The sequence below is a fragment of the Astatotilapia calliptera genome, chromosome 3 (assembly GCF_900246225.1).
Source record: "Astatotilapia calliptera chromosome 3, fAstCal1.2, whole genome shotgun sequence".
NCBI lineage: Eukaryota > Metazoa > Chordata > Actinopteri > Cichliformes > Cichlidae > Astatotilapia > Astatotilapia calliptera.
Window position 1 is genome coordinate 28026044 of NC_039304.1, and position 19297 is coordinate 28045340.

The window sequence follows — 19297 nt, forward strand, 5'->3', positions numbered from 1 at the left end:
CTGACAGCATCCTAGTGCAAAGACAAGTGGAAGCAGACAAAAACAACAAGCAGCATGCTACAAACTTTACCCGAGTCATTTAGACAGCCGTTAGCACATGATTCTCCTTATGGGGACCTGATATGTTTAATATGCTGCTGAGAATATAGCCCAGAAGAAGAGTATAGTAAAGCTTTTATTTTGGAAAGAGCCATTTCTCTGTAATAAACTCTCTTTTCCAAAGATGAGTGATTCCTCAATCAGAGATTTTTTTTTTTATTATTTTGTTGTTTAAGCAACATTAAATTTAAAAATTGTACTTTTGAGTTAAAATATATATTTATACTTTTAATGAATGACAAATTAAAAAAGCATGAACATTTTTTTGTATCGAAAAAATAACGAACCAAATTCAAATTCAAATTCAAATTATTTGTCACGTACACAGTCATACACAGTACGATATGTAGTGAAATGCTTGGACAACTGCTCGTGACCTAAAGAAAACAAAAAAGGAAAAGGCTATGAATAAGATAGGAAATAAATATGAAAAATTAAAAAGGGTAAATTTTACTAGGAAGGAATAAAATATAAATTAAGGTTAAAAATGAAATAACTGTACAACACAAATTAGAATGAAGGGTAAATTTAACTGGGAGAATAAGATAAAATATATAAATTAAAGTTGAAAATAAAATAACTGTACAACAAAATACACAATATAGAACTATATAAGAATGTATGAAGAAATATAAATAAATATATACACAATAACAGCAGCGTGATTTAAGTAATGAAGTGAAAACAATGTCCAGAAAGTCCAGTGTGTGTGTAAGAACCATATGTGTGGGTCAGTACTGTGTGGTGGTGTGATTGAGAGACCGTATCGCCTGCGGGAAGAAGCTCCTCCTCAGTCTCTCTGTGTTGGTCTTCAGGGAGTGGAAACGCTTTCCTGACCTCAACAGAGCGAACAGTCTGTTGTTGGGATGGCTGAGGTCCTTCACGATCTTCCTGGCCTTGGTCCAGCACCGCCTGCTGTAGATTGAGTGCAGGTCAGGGAGCTCGGAGCGGATGGTGCGCTCAGCTGACCGCACAACCCTCTGTAGAGCTCGTCTGTCCTGCATGGTGCTGTTCCCGAACCAGGTTAAGATGTTTCCCGTCAGGATGCTCTCTATGGTGCACGAGTAAAAGTTCCTGAGCACCTTGGAGGGCAGTTGGAAGTCTCTCAAGCGTCTGAGGTGGTAGAGACGCTGACGGGCCTTTTTCACCACGGTGTTGATGTGACAGGACCATGACAGGTCCTGCGTGATGTGAACTCCGAGGTATTTGAAGCTGTTCACTCTCTCCACTGGGCACTCGTTGATGACAGGGGTCTGGTAGTTCCTCTCCTGCTTAGTGCTGAAGTCCACTATCAGCTCCTTGTCTTACTGACGTTTAGAAGGAGGTTGTTCCTCTGGCACCAGTTCTCCAGATTCCTAATCTCCTTCAGGTAGGCCGTCTCGTTGTTATCAGAGATCAGGCCCACCACGACGGTGTCGTCAGCAAACTTGATGATGGTGGTGGAGCTGGTAGTGGCCACACAGTCATATGTGTACAAAGAGTACAGCAGGGGGCTCAGAACACACCCCTGGGGGGCTCCAGTGCTGAGAGTGGTGGAGGCTGAGACATGTCCGCCCATCCTTACTGCCTGTGGTCTGCCAGTTAGGAAGTTGGAGATCCACTGACACATAGATGAGCTGAGTCCCAGATGCTCCAGCTTGGTGGTGAGTGTGGAGGGAATTATGGTGTTAAATGCAGAGCTGTAGTCTATGAAGAGCATTTTAACATAATTCCCCCTTCTAGTGTCCAAGTGAGTGAGTGATGTGTGGAGGAGATGAGAGATGGCATCGTCTGTGGAACGATGTGGACGGTAAGCGAACTGTAGTGGGTCCAGTGTGTCTGGTAGTGAAGAAATGATGAAGTCTCTGACCAGGCGTTCAAAACACTTCATCACTACTGAGGGGAGGGCTACAGGGCGATAGTCATTGAGAGAAGCAGGGTGGGGTTTCTTCGGGACAGGAACAATGATGGACTCTTTGAAGCATGTGGGGATCACCGACTGAGATAGAGAGATGTTGAATATCTCAGTGAACACAGGAGCTAGCTGGTATGCGCAGTCTCTTAGGATACGACCTGGGATGCCGTCTGGTCCTGCTGCTTTCCTGGTGTTCACTCTCTTGAAGGCTCTCCTTACTTCATGCTCGGAGATGACGAGCACGTTTCCGGTGCTGGCAGTATCTTCCTGTCTGCAGCCGTTAGCGCCGCTAACACTAGCATCGTTGGAGTACTTAGCTGCAGCCTCGAAGCGAGCATAGAAAGTGTTCAGCTCGTCTGCCAGAGTCACGGCCGCGTTCGTCATACCGGTTGTTGGTGCTTTATAGTCCGTTATTGTCCTTAGTCCCCGCCACAGGCTCCTAGAGTCACTCTGTTGGAGTTGTGACTCTAGTTTCCTCCCGTAGCGCTGCTTCGCCTCTTTCACCGCCCCCCCTCCGCACGTTATATACGTACGGGTCCATGTCCCCCGTCATGAGTCCCGTGTTGTAGGCAGCGGTGCGGGATCTCAGAGCGTTGCGGATGGTTTTATCCACCCACGGCTTCTGGTTGGGAAACGTTGTGATAGTCTTTGTCTCCACGGTATTATCCGCTAGTTTCCCGATGAATCCCACAACCGCTTCCGTAAACACGTTGACATCATCATCGGAGCTGTTTCTGAACATGCCCCAGTCTGCGTCATCGAGTGCGTCCTGTAACGCGGCCACCGATTGATCCGTCCAGCGCGCGACCTTCCTCTGAACCGGAACTTCCTGTTTCAGCCTTTGTTTATATTTTGGCATGAGGAAGATGGCGGCGTGATCAGATTTGCCAAAAGGAGGGCGGGATTGTGCCTTGTAGCCGTCCTTGACCGTAGTGTAGCAGTGGTCCAGTGTCCTTTCACCCCTGGTGGGGCAGGTGATGTGTTGATAAAAGTTCGGCGCTGCGCGTTTGAGGTTGGCGCTATTAAAGTCCCCCGTCACAATAAGCGCAGCGTCCCGGTGTTGTGTCTGGTGCTGTGTGAGTGCCTCATGCAGCTCGCATAAGGCGGTGACCGTGTCCGCTTGTGGTGGAATATAAACGGCACTTATAATGACCGATGTAAATTCCCGAGGTAGATAAAAAGGACGACACATGATGGACAGTAGTTCCAGATTTGGTGTGCAGGAGCGTGTGAGAGGAACAACGTTCGCACTGTTGCACCAGTTGTTGTTCACCATTAAACACACGCCGCCTCCCCTTGACTTCCCCGAGTCCCGTGTCCTGTCCATGCGGTGAACCGAGAAGAACTCGGCCGGCTGGATGGCGTGGTCCGGCACCGCTGGGTTCAGCCATGTCTCGGTGAAGCAGAGGAGATTGCAGTCCCGAATGTCTCTCTGGAACTTTATCCTGGCCCTGAGGTCGTCAAGCTTGTTCTCCAGTGACTGGATGTTGGCGAGCAGGATGCTAGGCAGAGGTGTGCGGTGTGCACGAGCTCTCAGCCTGTTCCTGACGCCGGCTCGCTTCCCTCTAGGCCGCCGCCGCTTCCCTTTGTTCTCCCTCAAGATCTCACTCGGCCAGCTCGGATCCGGAGTTAAAAACTTCGAATTGTGAGTACATTGTATACCAATAGAAACAAGAGTGTCACTGTCATACCTAATGTACCCAATGGTGGTGATTTTGCCGATTTAAACGCTGAAAACTAACTTAAAAAACAAAGACAAAGAAAAAGTGGTCGGAGCAGTCGTGACGGCAGCCGACCTCACCGGCGCCATCTTTAATTGACACCAAAGTATCGAACCGAACCGTGAATTTTGTGTATCATTGCACCCCTGATATATATATATATGTATATGTATATATATATATATATGTAACCCAACCAGTGCAGGGGCCTCCCTACACCCCGGGCTCTGCGTTGTGTTAGTTTGTGTTGGATTGGGGTGCACCGCAGAGAGACCAGTCGGACACAGGCGCTCGATTTGTGGCTCGGATCGTGCCGTTTATTCGGAAGCAGGGGCAAACACCACTCCAACTCTGCTGCTGGCCCTTTTTGAATCACAGCAAACACTCCGTGACTATCAACATTGCAAAATACAACAACACATATACACAGAATACACATTAACACTAGCATCCCCAGGCTTCTACCTTTCTACCTATAAAACCCGGAGAGCAGTCAAATGGTGGAAGTGGAAGCTAAATTGGCTAGTCATTCATATGTATATTAGGCTGTTAAGTAGGAATTCTGGAGGGAGGGGAGTGGGGGTGGGGGAGTGGAGTGTTTCAGTTTGCCATCTTGGGGAGAAATCAACACACATGGGTGTATGTCCTTTGTTGCTGACATTTATTGATAAAAACAGTACAAAAAACTAACCATTTGTACACATATTTACAAATAATTCAACATTGTCAGCAATCACTCACAATCCTGGCACTGCCATGGTACCTGTAGTCTGCATTTACCACATGTGTATCTTTTGCAGTGAACACATCGCACAGTGGCCTGATTTTTCTTGCATTTGTGTTTGACCTGACACGTGGCTCTTTTTCCAGGGCTAGGTACCATTGGGTACATCAAAAAGATGCACATGTACTCTAATCCATGAAGAGTCATCCTGCAAATGTAGACATATGTTGCATATTTATATTCAGTATTTCTGTATAAAAAGAACTCTGAACCCTGAACCGTCATGTGTACACCATAGAAGAGAAAAGGACAGGCAGACAACAAACTGCACATAAGCATTTTAGTGATTTATTAATGGCACAGAAGCTTACAATCACAAGGAACCAGAACAAAAGTTTACCAGTTTTACAAGTTTGTATAAGGGGCAAAGGTCACAGGCAGGCTTGACTGTGCAGGAAATTGTAGTTAGCATGACCCAAATCACTGGTTTGTGGAACTGAGACTTCACCTGAGCATTTGTCATTCTTATCTCCAATACTCATTTGCAACTACTCAGTGTGGCTATGAAACAGACCATTATTAACTAAATGAACTTCATTTTGCTTGAGATAAGACAAGAAACAAACTATAAAGACCATAAAATAATGTACAATTTATGTAGGAGGAGAGCAGGGTGCCATGATTTACGAGATGAATCATAATTGATATGCTATTTTATCAACACTGATCTTCTAAAGATGACCACTAAATGACTGTAAGTTTGGATTTTCATGATAATTGGTTAACAGAACAAAGCACACCTTATACTGCTTTCGAGTGACTGATTTTCTTTTTTTGCGGGGGGTCATGGTTGGTAGTTTCAGCTGCACTGACATGACGATTGACATAAAACTGTGATGTTCACACATATTTATAATTCATGTTTGAGTTACATGTTTTCAGTTCAAATTAAATAATTTATTTATCATGATCCAGTGGGATGAATGTATTATTTGAATGTCTGAATATAATCTATAGGTAATCAGTGTTGTTTGAAAATGATTATTGTGGGGGAAGCTGTGGATTTTATGCCCAAAAAATATCCCCCACACCATCAAACCACTGGCCTGAACCAGTGATACAAGGCAGGATGGATCCATGCTTTCATGTTGTTTACACCAAATTCTGACTCTGCCATCTGAGTGTTGCATTAGAAATCATCTCGTCAGACCTGGCAACATATTTTCCAATCTTATGTCATCCAACTTTGGTGGGCTCGTATGATTTTCAGTCTCGGGTTCTACACCTTAGCTGAAAGGAGGAACACAGAGTGTGATCGTCTGCTACTGTAGCAAATCTGCCTCAATATTTGTCATATTGTGTCTTCAGCTCAGTTGTTCTGCATACCTTGGTTGTAACTTAAACCAATGTTACTTTGATTTGAGTTACTGTTTCCTTCGTATCCTCTCAAAGCAGTTTGTTCATTCTCTTCTGACCTCTGACATCAAAAAGGCATTTTGAGCCAGAGAACTGCCACTCACTAGATTTTCACTGGAAATTATCCTTAGTTACCTTTTGTATGGGACCTTATCACAAATGTTGCAGTCGTGGGAGTAGCCATCAAAAAAAGGACAAAGTACATAAACACCATTCCCAGAAGGAATTTGAATATGTCTGGAGAAAGTTATTGGAAATTGTTTGAATAGAAAATTGTCCTTATTTGTTTTCTCAGCAACCCCACAAATTAGGGAATTGTGCTCAAACATTCAGACATTGTATACACTAATATAACGTAAATTTCTTTTTTGGTTGGTGGTGAACCATGTTTTATGCAGATGGTAAGAAAATACTGTATTTACTTATTATCAACTTTACTGTAAACACAAACTGTAAAATATTTATTTAATGTAAATTACAATATCAAGACCTTTAGTTAAAAAAGTATTAAGAGTAAACTTTCTGTTGATTCAAAGCATCTTCACAAGAAAGAAACGAAACAAAATGAATTTGAAGAAATTACATGAAATTGAAATTGATTTAAAATTTAAATTAATGCCCATATATTATCTAAATAAACTTTTAAATTAGAAGTAGACTTTGCTTGGAGTTAGTCACTTAAACCATGACTCAGTCATTTTTTTCTGTTTCCTGTTGCAAATCATGTGTGACATATGCATATAGTTTGTTTATCTTAAACATTACTGGAAACCATTTCCATCATTTGACTTTGTTTAAGCTCACTTCAGTATTTAGGTCATAATGTTTTAATGACAGCATTCTCCGAATATGATGAGAAAAACTGAGTCCGCCACTTAAACTAGCACAAAAAGCTGTTAGTTGTTTCTAGAAATGAAAGCTTGAAAGCTTGCTGAATAATATGTGATCTCTGTAGGAAGCTACCTGTCTTCTCTGTAGTTTTTAGCTGGCGTTGAAAGACATGTCCATATTTGTCATCTTGCCACTTAAGACTGAAATCAGCCACCTCTCGATCTCTTAGGATTGTCTCCAACTGAAAGAAAAATATGATAGTAGAATACAACTGTTTGTCATTCGATCCACATTTACCAAATATACACTACCACTCAAACGTTTGGAGACACTTTCTCATTAGTTTCTCATGGTTTTTCTTTATTTTTACTAGTTTCTACATTGTGGATACAAACTTAAGACATTGAATATATGAAGAAAGATATATGGAATTATTTAGCAAAGAAATTGATACATAACTCTATAAATATGTCTTATAGTTTGGATTCCTGAAAGCAGCAGGCCTTTGCTTTGTTGACAGTGCAGCAAACCCTTGGTCTTCTCTCAATCAGCTTCATGATGTAGTAAACTGAAATGGTTTTCACTTCACAGGTGTGCCTTGCCAGGGTTCATTTGTGGAATTTCTGCACTTCTTATTGGGGTTGAGACCATCAGTTGTGTTGTGCAGAAGTCAGGTTGGTACACAGCTGACAGCCCTATTTGACAACTGTTAGAATTCATATGGCAAGAACCAGTCAGCTACAATCACTAACACAAAAACAACGACTACATAACACACTAACTACACACTACCAAAGTTTCATGCCAAAATGTAAAAAATAGAAAACGTATGTAGATCACATTATCAATGAACATATTAGTTTTGTGTTTTCAGAACTTACCTCCTTGACACATGGATGTTGCTTTCTGGTTACAGTCAGCTGGTATCCAGAGTCCCGTCTGTGACCCTTCCACAGTAACACAGTTTCCACTATAACTTCCACTTCTTTTCCAGTACCTGAATGAGGTCTTTGTTCCATCTGACCAGACCCAGGAATCTTTAAACAGACCCATCCACACTCTGTAGGTTAGTGTATTAATCGCTACATTTCCCTCTTCTGAATGCACACATGCCAGATCAGTGTGCTTCTGTCTGCAGAAATTCTGACTGCTCGGCCAGGTTTGTCCCTGTAAGTAATGCACATTCTTCTTGCTGCCATCCTGGTGAGCTAGACACACAAAAAAAGACAGGAGTAAAAGGAAATCAGGTCTCATATTTCTGCCAAGAAAAGTCATAGTCACATACAAGCGATACAAAAGGTGTACTAACAGCAGGGTCACAATGTTTCTGGTGATAAACACAGGCATGCACTTTATAAATTTGGTCAGTAAATTACTTCCTGCTTTATAAAACTCTGCTTGTTTATGTGCTGCTAATGTGCTCCACTGCTGTTGGATTATGTCTGTCATTGTTGATCACATATTAGTTGACAAACTGAACTTTTTATTTCCTTTAGCCATATGCTAATCTTCATAGAAATGATTTTACAGCTTATTTAACAAAAGTTAAACTGTATGGATATCTTTTTTAGGAGAAAAACATCAATTTTTACACAATGAGAGGCTGATGTATTGTTTTTGTGAGTATTCCTGTTCAAGCTAGTAGATATGCTCAAAGTTCCCAGACCCCTTTTCTTGTCCATGAATCGCTTAGTTTTTTTCCTGTTTTGATTTGTAGTTTTGTGTTCTGAACCATTTTAACGAGTTTCAACAGCACACTCTCGAGTTTGTTTTAAGGGTAGCAACCTCCTGAACCTCCCCACCATTGATTGGCTATGAGATTTCTAATGTTCTAATGTTAAATTGCAGATATATCCAGGAATATATCCTTTTGAAAATATTCAATTTTCATAGTATCCCATCCAGATATTTCAGTTTCAGTGGACCAAAAGTGGTGAATCAAACCCTCAGAATGACACCACTAACATGTCTACAAGTCAACTAATGACTTTTTCTTGTCTTTGTTTTTAGATATAAATAACTAATATAAACTAACCTTTATCAGTATCAAAAATTATTTATATTAAAATCATTAGACAAATTAAGTTCAGATTAAGCAGTACGAACTCCTAAGATCTCAGAGTTGCTGTTAATATTAATCACTTTGTTTTTAAGGTGTGTTTTTATCTACATTACTTTAATTGCATTACTTACTTTCGTAACACACATAAGCTTTGTTTACACCACATGGTGCGTCATTCCAGAAGCCATTAGCATACATCTCTCCACATGACTCAATGCCTCCAGAGTTGATTGGTTCATCAGGGCTCCATTTGGTGAAGTCTGCTCTGCCGCTGCCATCAGACCAAAGCCACCTTTTATACTGTCCGTTGTAAAGCCCAATCCAGCTGGCTCAAACATTGCTGCCCAGTGTGCTGATCAGCTGGTTTTCATCATTCATGTTATTTATGGTGGCCAGGTCATTGTACTTCAATCTGCAAAAGCTCTGAGCCTCATACCAGTTCAGGGATTCATTGACGAAGTGGTAATGCGCTAAAGAGATTAGTTTGTCCTTTTTATTGAAATATAGACAAACAATATCAACACAGAGGTTCAATTTGTCAAGGATAATTAGAGCACAGTGGTCTTTGATCAGTGGTTGTTGATCAATGGTCATGAGAATTCGCATATTAATGATCAAGGAACTGACCTCCCAGCCCATTGTTCCTTCAGTGGGCTGGTTTATAAGATTTGGGGAAACCTGCAGTCAGCTGAGACTGAAGAAGTCACTTGGATAAGTGACGAAACGTTTCTCCCACTGAAAACGCTACGTCCAGATCAACAGAATCAACTTTTGAAGATTTACTTACCTGGATGATTGAGAATGCATCAAGACACATACAGTAACTGGGAACAAGGCTTAAGTACTAACAGACAACTAGAAAGAGGAAGTAGAACTAGACATGACACACAAGAGGTTTAAGACCACCAAAATAAAACAGGCAGTAACAAAAGACGGGACACTCAGATGACACAAAGACAGAAAAATAAACAACCACCGAGACCAGACTGAGCCGGAAATAGAACCAGAGGGAGGCAGGAAATACCAGAGATATGTAAAAGAGATACCCCCTGAGACACACAGGATGCGACAACACAATATTCAATAAAACTGTAAAAACAAGTATAGAACCAAAAGGGTAATCACCTGTAAATTCATGAAATTCTTACAACAGTAATTAAATTTGGTGATTTGTGATTTCCCTTAAACTCTGATACTGTATTGTTGCAGTGTCAGTACAAATCACAAAACCATCTCCTTGATCACTGACCTAAATTACATTACACATAATGCAAAAGTGCAACTGGTAAAAACAAACTCAGAACAGGTTGCTGCTGTGCAATCTTATTTACCTGTTTCTTTTGACCCTGTTAAAAGCAGTCCAGTCCTGGTGGTAGTCATCAAATACAATAGGAAAATTCCTGCAACCCAACCCAGACGTGTTGTGGAATGAATGAGGACCCAAGATGCAGATGGCGGGGGAGATGCGAATGAGGATTTATTTACAGTGAAATATAACCAAAGCCAGGACAGAACTAAACAAACCTAGACTGGGGAAACTAATAACAAAAGGAGGGCGAGACACAGGGCGAGACACAGAGAGAGACACAGAGAGAGACACAGAGAGAGACACAGAGAGAGACACAGAGAGAGACACAGAGAGAGACACAGAGAGAGACACAGAGAGAGACGCCGAGGATTCACCGAGGATGAACACAAACGACACGACGAGGGACACTGGCAGACACACCCTATAAATACACAGAAGGTAATGAGGGAATGGCACACAGGAGGGGATCACAGCTGAACCTAATTCACCAGACGAGACACGAACCTTCAAAGTAAAACAGGAAACACACAGACTGTTTTAAAACACAAACACGGGGACACGAACAGAGCACAGAGGACAGAAACAGGTAGGGCTGATAAAACACTAAACTCCAGGTTCAACACTAAGCTAATACAAAATCAGAATAAACACAAAACACAAAATGAAATCCAAGGAAACACAAAACGCTGGGTCAAAATGACCCAGGACCATGACAATATCAAGCATGAATAAATATTTAAATGCATTACTCATATATATCGTGGCACATTTCTTTACAAATGTACAGTTTCACCTGTAAATCAACTTACTAGATTATGTTAAGGGTTCAAATATTTAGGAGGGAAACAGGAGGAATCCAAAATCATAACACTGGTCCAGGAGAGTTAGGTCAAACGATGATTTTAATGAACACACGTGTGGGGAGATGAACACTACATTGTTTTTAGAGCATCAGGGTATTATTTATGACGCCCCCTCATGCGTCAAGCAGATACAATATATGCATAACTTTCAAAACCACAAATGTTCTGTTTTGACACAGTCAGAAAAGAACATTTTCTTCGCCTCCAAGCCAGGTGCTTCCTGTAGCTCGTCTCGCTCTTGCTTCTCCAAAACCTCAGATGCATGCTCTGCAACAAAACTGTCAATTCTGCAGGCACTCTGTTTCACCTCTCACCTCGCCTACTAAAACTCACAACCAGACAGAGGCCACTCTCATATGTGTAACAATCTAACTAAAACTATATATGTATATATTGAATAAATGCTTTAATTAAATGCCACTACTGAAAGCTTAATAAAAAAAGAATATAAACGAATAAAAGATAATAATGAATAACCTGATTATTCAAAACCTCATCCAGACAGCTCCTAAAAATAACAACCAAAAAATGCACACTTTACAGAGGAAACAAAGACATTTTAGAAGTATATTTCCTGACTTATTCTGAGTCATCTGTTACCAAGCAAACTCCAACGCAGCAGGTTGCTGAATACACTCAGGCCTCTGCTCAGCTACTATTTTACTGTAGGATTAACCTTCTAAGCTCCACGTCTCTTACACTCTGCTTAGTTTCACTTTCTGGGTGCAAAAGCACGCTCTGCAAAAGCATGTTGTTTCCTGTCAGGACTTTTTGGCACAGAGTGTACTCAGAGTTGGGCCTTTCTTATATAACCCAATATAATCAGCATATAAGCATTTAAGATTCTAAATTTAAACTCAACAGTTTAAAGTGGTCATAACTGCACTTGTAATAAAGGTTAGTGTGATTATGATAACACCTGTAATACAAATTATAACATAATGCCAACAGCTTCAATAAATACTTTGATGAAATGATGATTAATGCTATGATAAAGATGATTATGAACAGTAGCAGTGAATAATTTCTTTAATCCTACAATTACTAAGTACTTAATGATCTAATATGCATTAACTTGGCAACAGTGGGGCAGTAGAAAGTCACTTTTGTCAACCAGCTCAACCAGGCTCAACAAGCCATCTGAGTGGGGGTGATGGGAGGACAATGGGAGGAGCCAGGTGTATACAAGTCTACCCACCCCTGCTCACTGCCTCTGACTGAGGGCAACTCAGGAACTGAATCCAGCACCCCTTCCCTTGGTTCCTAAGCACAAGCCATGCATTGAGGCCTGACCACATCTAGCTAGTATTTCTCATACTCACACACTAGATCATGTTCCTTCTACTGTTGTTCCTACTCCCTCCAGTGGTGAACAATTAGACAGCACTGTAGTTGGTAAATATTTTACCACTGTGCCAAAGTCAATTAGATTTCAATATAACATCATATCAGTTCATTTCTGTGCTTAAACTATGCAACAACCCAGAACATCATTTTTTTATGCCCACGTCATATTTGTTGTTAGTATCATCAGTACCTACATCATTAGTATTGTATATCCTTACACAACTACAAGAAGAATTTGGTTTTCACTCAGATCTAAGAAATAACACAATAACACTGCAGGGTATTCAATGAATGCAATGCAGAGGTTAGGGTCGAGTGGGGTCGTCTCCACAAATGCACAAATTAAATTCCCTTTTTATTCTGAATAACACTGAATAAGTGTGGCTAGGGGGGACACTCTCATAGGGTTTAAAATCTGGGACTCTTCAGGAATTGCTCTTAGAACGGAATAAGCTTCGGGGATAATAATAATGTATACTTTATTGATCCCCGTGGGGAAATTCCTCTCTGCTTTTAACCCATTCACTCAGTGAAGCAGTGGGCTGCCACTGGGAGCCCAGGGAGCAGTGTGTAGGGACGGTACCTTGCTCAGGGGTACCTCAGGGTAGCTGTTCAGGGGACTTGAACCCCTGAGCTTCCGATCACAGGGCCAACACTTTACCTACTGAGTTATCCCTGCCCTGAACCTAAAGAAGTCCTGACATTTTCATTCCAAGACATATTCCCATAGAAGTTGATTATCTTGTTAATATGGTTACATCATCACTGAAAATGGCTCTGGAAGTGATGGCTCCTTTGAAAGAGAAAACCTCAAGTCAGAATTACTTGACTCCCTGGTACAACTCTCAAACACCTTAAAGCATAAACTTGAGAGAAAATATTATTTCACCATTTTAGAACATCTTGATTTATCCATGAAAAAGAGTTTGTTGTTGTTTGTTGAAGAAAATGAGAACCATCCCAGATTTTCCTTCAGCACGGTAGCAAGGCTAGCAAAGAGCGAGCACTCAGCTGAACTATCTGTTGAGTATTCCTTTAACCTTAACTGTTAGGGTTAACCCTAACCCTGACTTCATGAATTTCCTAATAAATGAAAGGTTAACAATTAGAGGAAACAATTACTCAATAATAGAGACAGTGTCATTATGTATAGCTAGTTTCAATACTGTTGATATTAGAGTCCTGTCTTATTGATCCTTCTGAACTTCAATAATTAACTCAATCAATCAATTTGACTTCCTCCTCCATCTTTTAGTTCCCATGCCTTTACGACTGTTTAAATTATCCTATTATTAATTAACCGTTAAACCTCAAATATGATCAATCTATCTCTATTAATAGGCTACATACCACAGGCCTTTAAGGTGGCAATAATCTGACCATTTAAAAAGTCATCACTTGACAAAGCTATCCTAGCTACTTATAGGCCAATCTCAAGACTTTTTAAGATAAAAAGTCTTGAAAGACTAGTTTTAAAACCGCTAACTGATCATCTGCAGAGGAATAGTTTATATGAAGAGTTTTAGTCAGGTTTCAGAGCTCATCACAGAACTGAAAAGGCTTTTGTGAAGGTTACAAATGATCTGGAGCTGGAATCTATCCCAGCAACATGGGTTAAGAGGCAGGGTACTCCCAGGACAGGTCGCCAGTCCGATGCAGTATTAACATAGAGTGATACAAAACCATTCGCACTCCCATTCAGTCCTATGAGCAATTTAGAATCTCAAATTAACCCAGCTCCACTAACTGCATGACTTTGGACTGTGGGAGAAGGCTGGAATACCCGGAGAGAACCCATGACCAGTAAGAGCAAGATCATAATTAATGCTCATAGACACAGCTGAGTCATGAGCATCAGCTGTGCAAATACAATGATGTTGTGATCCATGCTTCTCTAATATATTTATAGCTATTATCAGGCAAAAATACTTTACATTACTAGATAGTTTTTAGCACTAAATCTTTATCCTAAAATTGCAGGTGAAACCACCCAGCTGTGTTCACCATGAAAATGACCACCACCCATTTTCATTTGAGCATTCCACCCCAAAAGTGGCTCAAAAAAAGTTTTCCAGGTAAAAGCAATGTTTAATCCTTTAAAGCCCAAGGCATGAAATAATTGTTTAAGGTCTCAAGTACGATGTGTTACGTGTCGTGACTAGGATTACAATCATATTTGCTACATCTGACATTGTTTTTCACATGATGGATGTTGCATAATGCAAACTGAATCAATGTGGCAAGAAGATTTTATTATCTTATAAAATTCTGCACTATTTTTTTTATCTCATACTTTGTCAGCAGATTTCCCCAGGCTTCAATAAAAGTATAAAAAGTGCAAATGTTTTATGTCTTTTACATCATATAATCCCTCACAATTAAAATGAAGTGAATTCAGTTTCAGTGTAAAGAAATGTGACCAAAGTTAGATCCCATTTCACCAAAAAGAAACATGCATTCAGAGTGCTGCCTGCTTTCAAAGTAAATTCATCGTTAAAAGTGGGTGTGTTTGGAAATCATGTGCCAAGGGTTTTACAAGGCACTTCAGAGCCATAAATATACTGAACAAAGAGACGTGTTTGTCACTCAGAAGCTTTCGCTTGGCAACAGATGGTCAGTACCTACAGGTAGGAGTACACTTTAAATGTTTTCTTACTTTTAATTCTTTTCATGCTGATAAATGTATTTGGATTACATCCGTGAAAAGTAAACATTTTGCAGTTTCATCACTTGTAATCAGTAATAATTGTTTTCATTTCTTTACACAGTGCAATGAAAATTGGACAATGAACATAATGCATTGTGTGAAGATAAAAAAAGAAAAACATGTTGAACCTGTTTTGTTAATTTCTAAAAAATATGCGTTGAGGTGATTTTAATATTTTTGCTGTGGATAACTTTTAGTTTTCCCGATTTCAATGAAGCATTAAGCAGAGATATTGCAGTCTTCAGCAAGTTGTTTTATAGGCTAATTTGCAAAAACAAATATGTCGAATTCAGTTATGACAGCAAATACATTAAAAGTAGCACAATAGGCACTGAGAAAAAAAATGTCAGAATTTAACCTTTAAATGGTCACATTGTGTCCAAGTGGCATCATGGATGACCCAAGCTGTATAGTTATATTTACCATTGTTTTATACATAAAATAATTCCTCTTATGAATTTGTCAATCTGCATTGTAACACTTTTAACATGAAATGTCTGACCGGTGTGGAAAAGATTATAGAAAGTTATGTGTGGTCATGTAACATTTTTTTTTAAATAGAAAAAAAATTCTGTTTTACTTTTTCTCCTCCATTAGGTCCATAAAACTAGTTAAGACCATCACATAATGGGGAACACCAGAGCAGGTGTTTATGAAGACCGCAATTTGGCTGGAGGAATTCTTCTGTCCACCTCTCTGCTGGGCATGGTTACCTATATCTGCGTTTTCTTTTATCAGCGCAGGCTCACTAAGCACATCCGCTGTCCTCTTACCTATATGATCTGCATGGATATTGTAAATTTTTTCATGGGAATAAGTGTAGGAAGTGGATATGTTGAGTCTATCTCCGACTGTGGAATCTCTTGCAGTTCTTCATGGCTTTCAGTCGCATGGGTGTTGACCAGATTATATGGAGTGATTTTACATCTCCTGACCTCTGCTTGGTGCCTGCATCGCTTTATTCATCCAAAAAGCGAATCCAAACAGTGCTATTTTTTAACAGTAATTTCCATTTTGATTTGTGTTTTGTCCCCTGTTTATGCATTTGTAAAACAGGTGGCCATCTACGTTTTGGGAGTTATCACCATTGGGTTGGCTTTGGGTGTCATTATAAACTTTAGATTGTCAGCTGCATCTCCTGCACCTGCCAAAGAGAAGAAACTGATCACGGCACTCGCCATGTATATTTTCTTGGTTGTCTTCCTCCCCAGTTTTATTCTTGAGTGCCTATTCAACATCATCGGCACCTCTGACAGTGAAATGATTTATAAGAATGTTCTATTCTTCACAAACCTTCAGCTAATTTTCAATGGCCTCCTGTGTTTCTTAATCATGAAGTTGTCTGCTGGTGTAGAAGAAGAAGAAGAGGAAGAAGAAGAAGAAGAAGAAGAAGAGCAGCAACAACCACAACAACTGTTGCAACTACAACAGAAACAACAGTGGCAACAGCCACTACATGATCAGTCGCAACAACCACAAAGTCAATGGCCTCGGTGGCAACAACCTCAAAAACATCAGTGGCAACAACCACAACATCAGCAGGAGCAACCGGAACAACGTCAATTGCAACAACCGCAACAACAGGGCTGGAGACGTGATGCTTCTATATTTACTATACATAATGGACAAAACTCACATTAAATTTCTGCACCAGACTTATGTGAGTTTGTAGATGGATATGTTGGACAAACGCCTCAACATTGTCTTTGTCTGTGGACATCACTTTCTATTTTAAACTTATTTTGCTTCATTTGTTAAAGAGGGATGGCGGCTTCACTAGAAGTTAATCTCCAGCAGTATTTAGAAGATTGCATTTCTTCTCATATTCATATTGCAGTGAATGTAATGAAGATAAAATCCAAGTTGAAGATCAGCATTGTACTCTCACTGTTAATGCTTGATTTTAAATCCAATGTATATCAAAGAAAAGCAAGTAATTTATTTTTATAGAGGAAAACATTATACTTTACACACTTTGCATTCTAAAACTTCCATTCAATAAAAAAATGTAAACACATTTGTCTTTTTAATAAACATTGGCTATATTTGATGCTCATATTTTATCTGAACTTAACAGAGAAAAGAACAAAGAAGTATAAAACAATTATTATTTTTTTCATTTTAATAACTGCATTAAACAAAAGGCACAGCCCTCGTCAAACAGTCTATTCCCACACAAAAAAAATGTTTTTTTAGTGATATCTGTCGAATAAAAGCACGGTCACCACCCTATCAATCTACACAAATCACTTACTTTACTCTGACACAGTTTTCAACTAGTCAGTGGATATTTTTTAAGAAACTGTTTCTCTTACTTCCCCCTGGAAAGAGATAAAAGGTCAAGATCAGCCAGATTGAATGCTGAGCTTGTCAAAAATCAAAACCTCAACTCAGGTAATGCATTTGAGAAACATATCTGACTGTAAAATTCCCATGCATAGGTCACTTTTGGTAAAATTATCATGTTAAACATGGCTCTAGGTTAGAGACTTAGAGGATGTGTAGGTGTGCAGAGGTATGTCTATGATGACACCTCAGTGTAAGAACAATAACTTCCTTTATGACTTTCCATGAGCAGTGAAGAGTTGTAAACGTCATGGTCCTTGGTCGTTGACCCAGCATTTTGTGTTTGGACTTTGAAACGCATGTTTTTTTTTAATGTTCTGAGATCTGAGTCATTAGTTCCAGTTTTATTCATGGTTTGAGTTTTTATTGTCTTCATATTTTTTAGTTATCTGGTTTTTCATAGTTGTAATGTCTTAGTATTTGGCCCTTTGTTCATCATAGGCACCTTGTGTTCCCTGTGCCTTCTTGTCAAGTTTTCTTTTAATTTTTTTTAATCTCTGCTTGTAAAACCACTTAGTTACTTCCTGTTTTATTTTATCCTGTCTTTCATCTTGTGTGTGCTGTGCTTAGTTTTGATTCTATTGTCTTGTCTAGCATGATTAGTTTCAGCTGTGTTTCCCCATGTTTCCCTCCCTCGTTATTTCAGTATATTTAGAGCTATAGTTTTTCCTAGTTGCTTGTTACGATGCCTGTTTACCTTTGTCGAGGAGGGAGATTATTTTACTGCTATTGTTAAATAATTGTCATTGCATTAATAATATAATCTGCAGCATGGATATTGCATTCCAAGGTTTAAACAGTGTCTCTTTCAGAAAGACTGAGTTGCAGGCTGACAGGAAGTTGTATGCAGAAGTGAAAGCAGGAAGTTATTTTGAGCCGCAGGCTAAGACGAGGCTTTAACAATGTAACAGATAGCTTTAAGAAGGCCTTAAGCAGTTATGACTATTTTATACACAATGCATATCTGTGCTTATTAAAGAGTTGGAGCTCGGTCAATTAATTGGGGGTCGGAAGCTTTGTTCGGCGCGATGTTCGGACAATCTATTGTGCAAGTGACTTGGAGCCATAGAAGGAATCGCAATACATGCTTACAAAACACTTATATCAGGTCATTTTATATTAAGGTTTAAGTAGAGGTTCTTGATTAAAACATTTATTTAGTAGAAGACATACACATAGTCTCAGTGAGCTTCTGGTCTGGTAAAAGGTCAGAAGTGCAACAGGTGAATTGAGAAAGAGCATGTGAGGTCAACACATACACACACATAGAGTTAAATTTATTTAGAGGAGAGATTACTCATGTCTGGTTGTAACTGCAAAAGTGTCTCGGTAAAAGAGGAACCGTTCCTTGTTGTCTCGGCAAGAAAGAGGAACAATTCATTTTAAGATAAGAACGGAAAGTACCAAGCCATGAAAATAGAAGATGATTTTCTGGGTGAAAAGTCATGATGATGTTGATCTGATCTATGTATAAAATGTATCTGTGACGCATGAAGGGGCGTCAGTAAATAAACCCTGATGCTATAAAATATCTGTTCATGCTTTGATTAAGTCGAAGACTACTTCCTGTCTGCGTACAGAGTTGTCTTCCCACGCGTGTATTCATTAAAATCATCGTTTGACTTCACCCGGCCGGATCGGTGTGGTTATTCTTCGATCACCTCTTGTACCCTTCCTCAATATTGAATCTTAACACCTTCCTCTGTTTGTTTAGCTGGTCTACCTTTAGTTTAGATTAATTTCACTTTGTTTTCTGTTGTTGAAAGTACCCTATAACAATCACAGCTGTCTGTTGTGTCTTTACTTTCATTTGTGTAAAAATAATTAAATAAAAATTTGTACACACTGATGACAGCGATACTGAACATTTCTGTTGGTGCTGCTGTTTCTGCAGCTGTTAGCCACCAACCAGCTGTTGCTGTTGTTTAGTGGGCTCTTGTCTTGTTTTTCAGGCAGTACCTGCAAACGTGTGTAGATT

At 39.7% G+C, this 19297-nt stretch overlaps 1 protein-coding gene across 1 annotated transcript; it reads right to left on the reverse strand.

Moving 5' to 3' along the window:
* Window positions 1-7365: 7365 nt before the first annotated feature.
* LOC113019127 (snaclec agglucetin subunit beta-2-like) lies at window positions 7366-9064 on the reverse strand. The gene is made up of 3 exons (XM_026162669.1): window positions 8879-9064; window positions 7567-7893; window positions 7366-7391 (listed from the first exon to the last, which is right to left on the reverse strand). The coding sequence occupies exons 1-3, from the start codon at window positions 8943-8945 to the stop codon at window positions 7381-7383; spliced, it is 405 nt and encodes a 134-aa protein (XP_026018454.1). The 5' UTR covers window positions 8946-9064; the 3' UTR covers window positions 7366-7380.
* Window positions 9065-19297: the final 10233 nt, after the last annotated feature.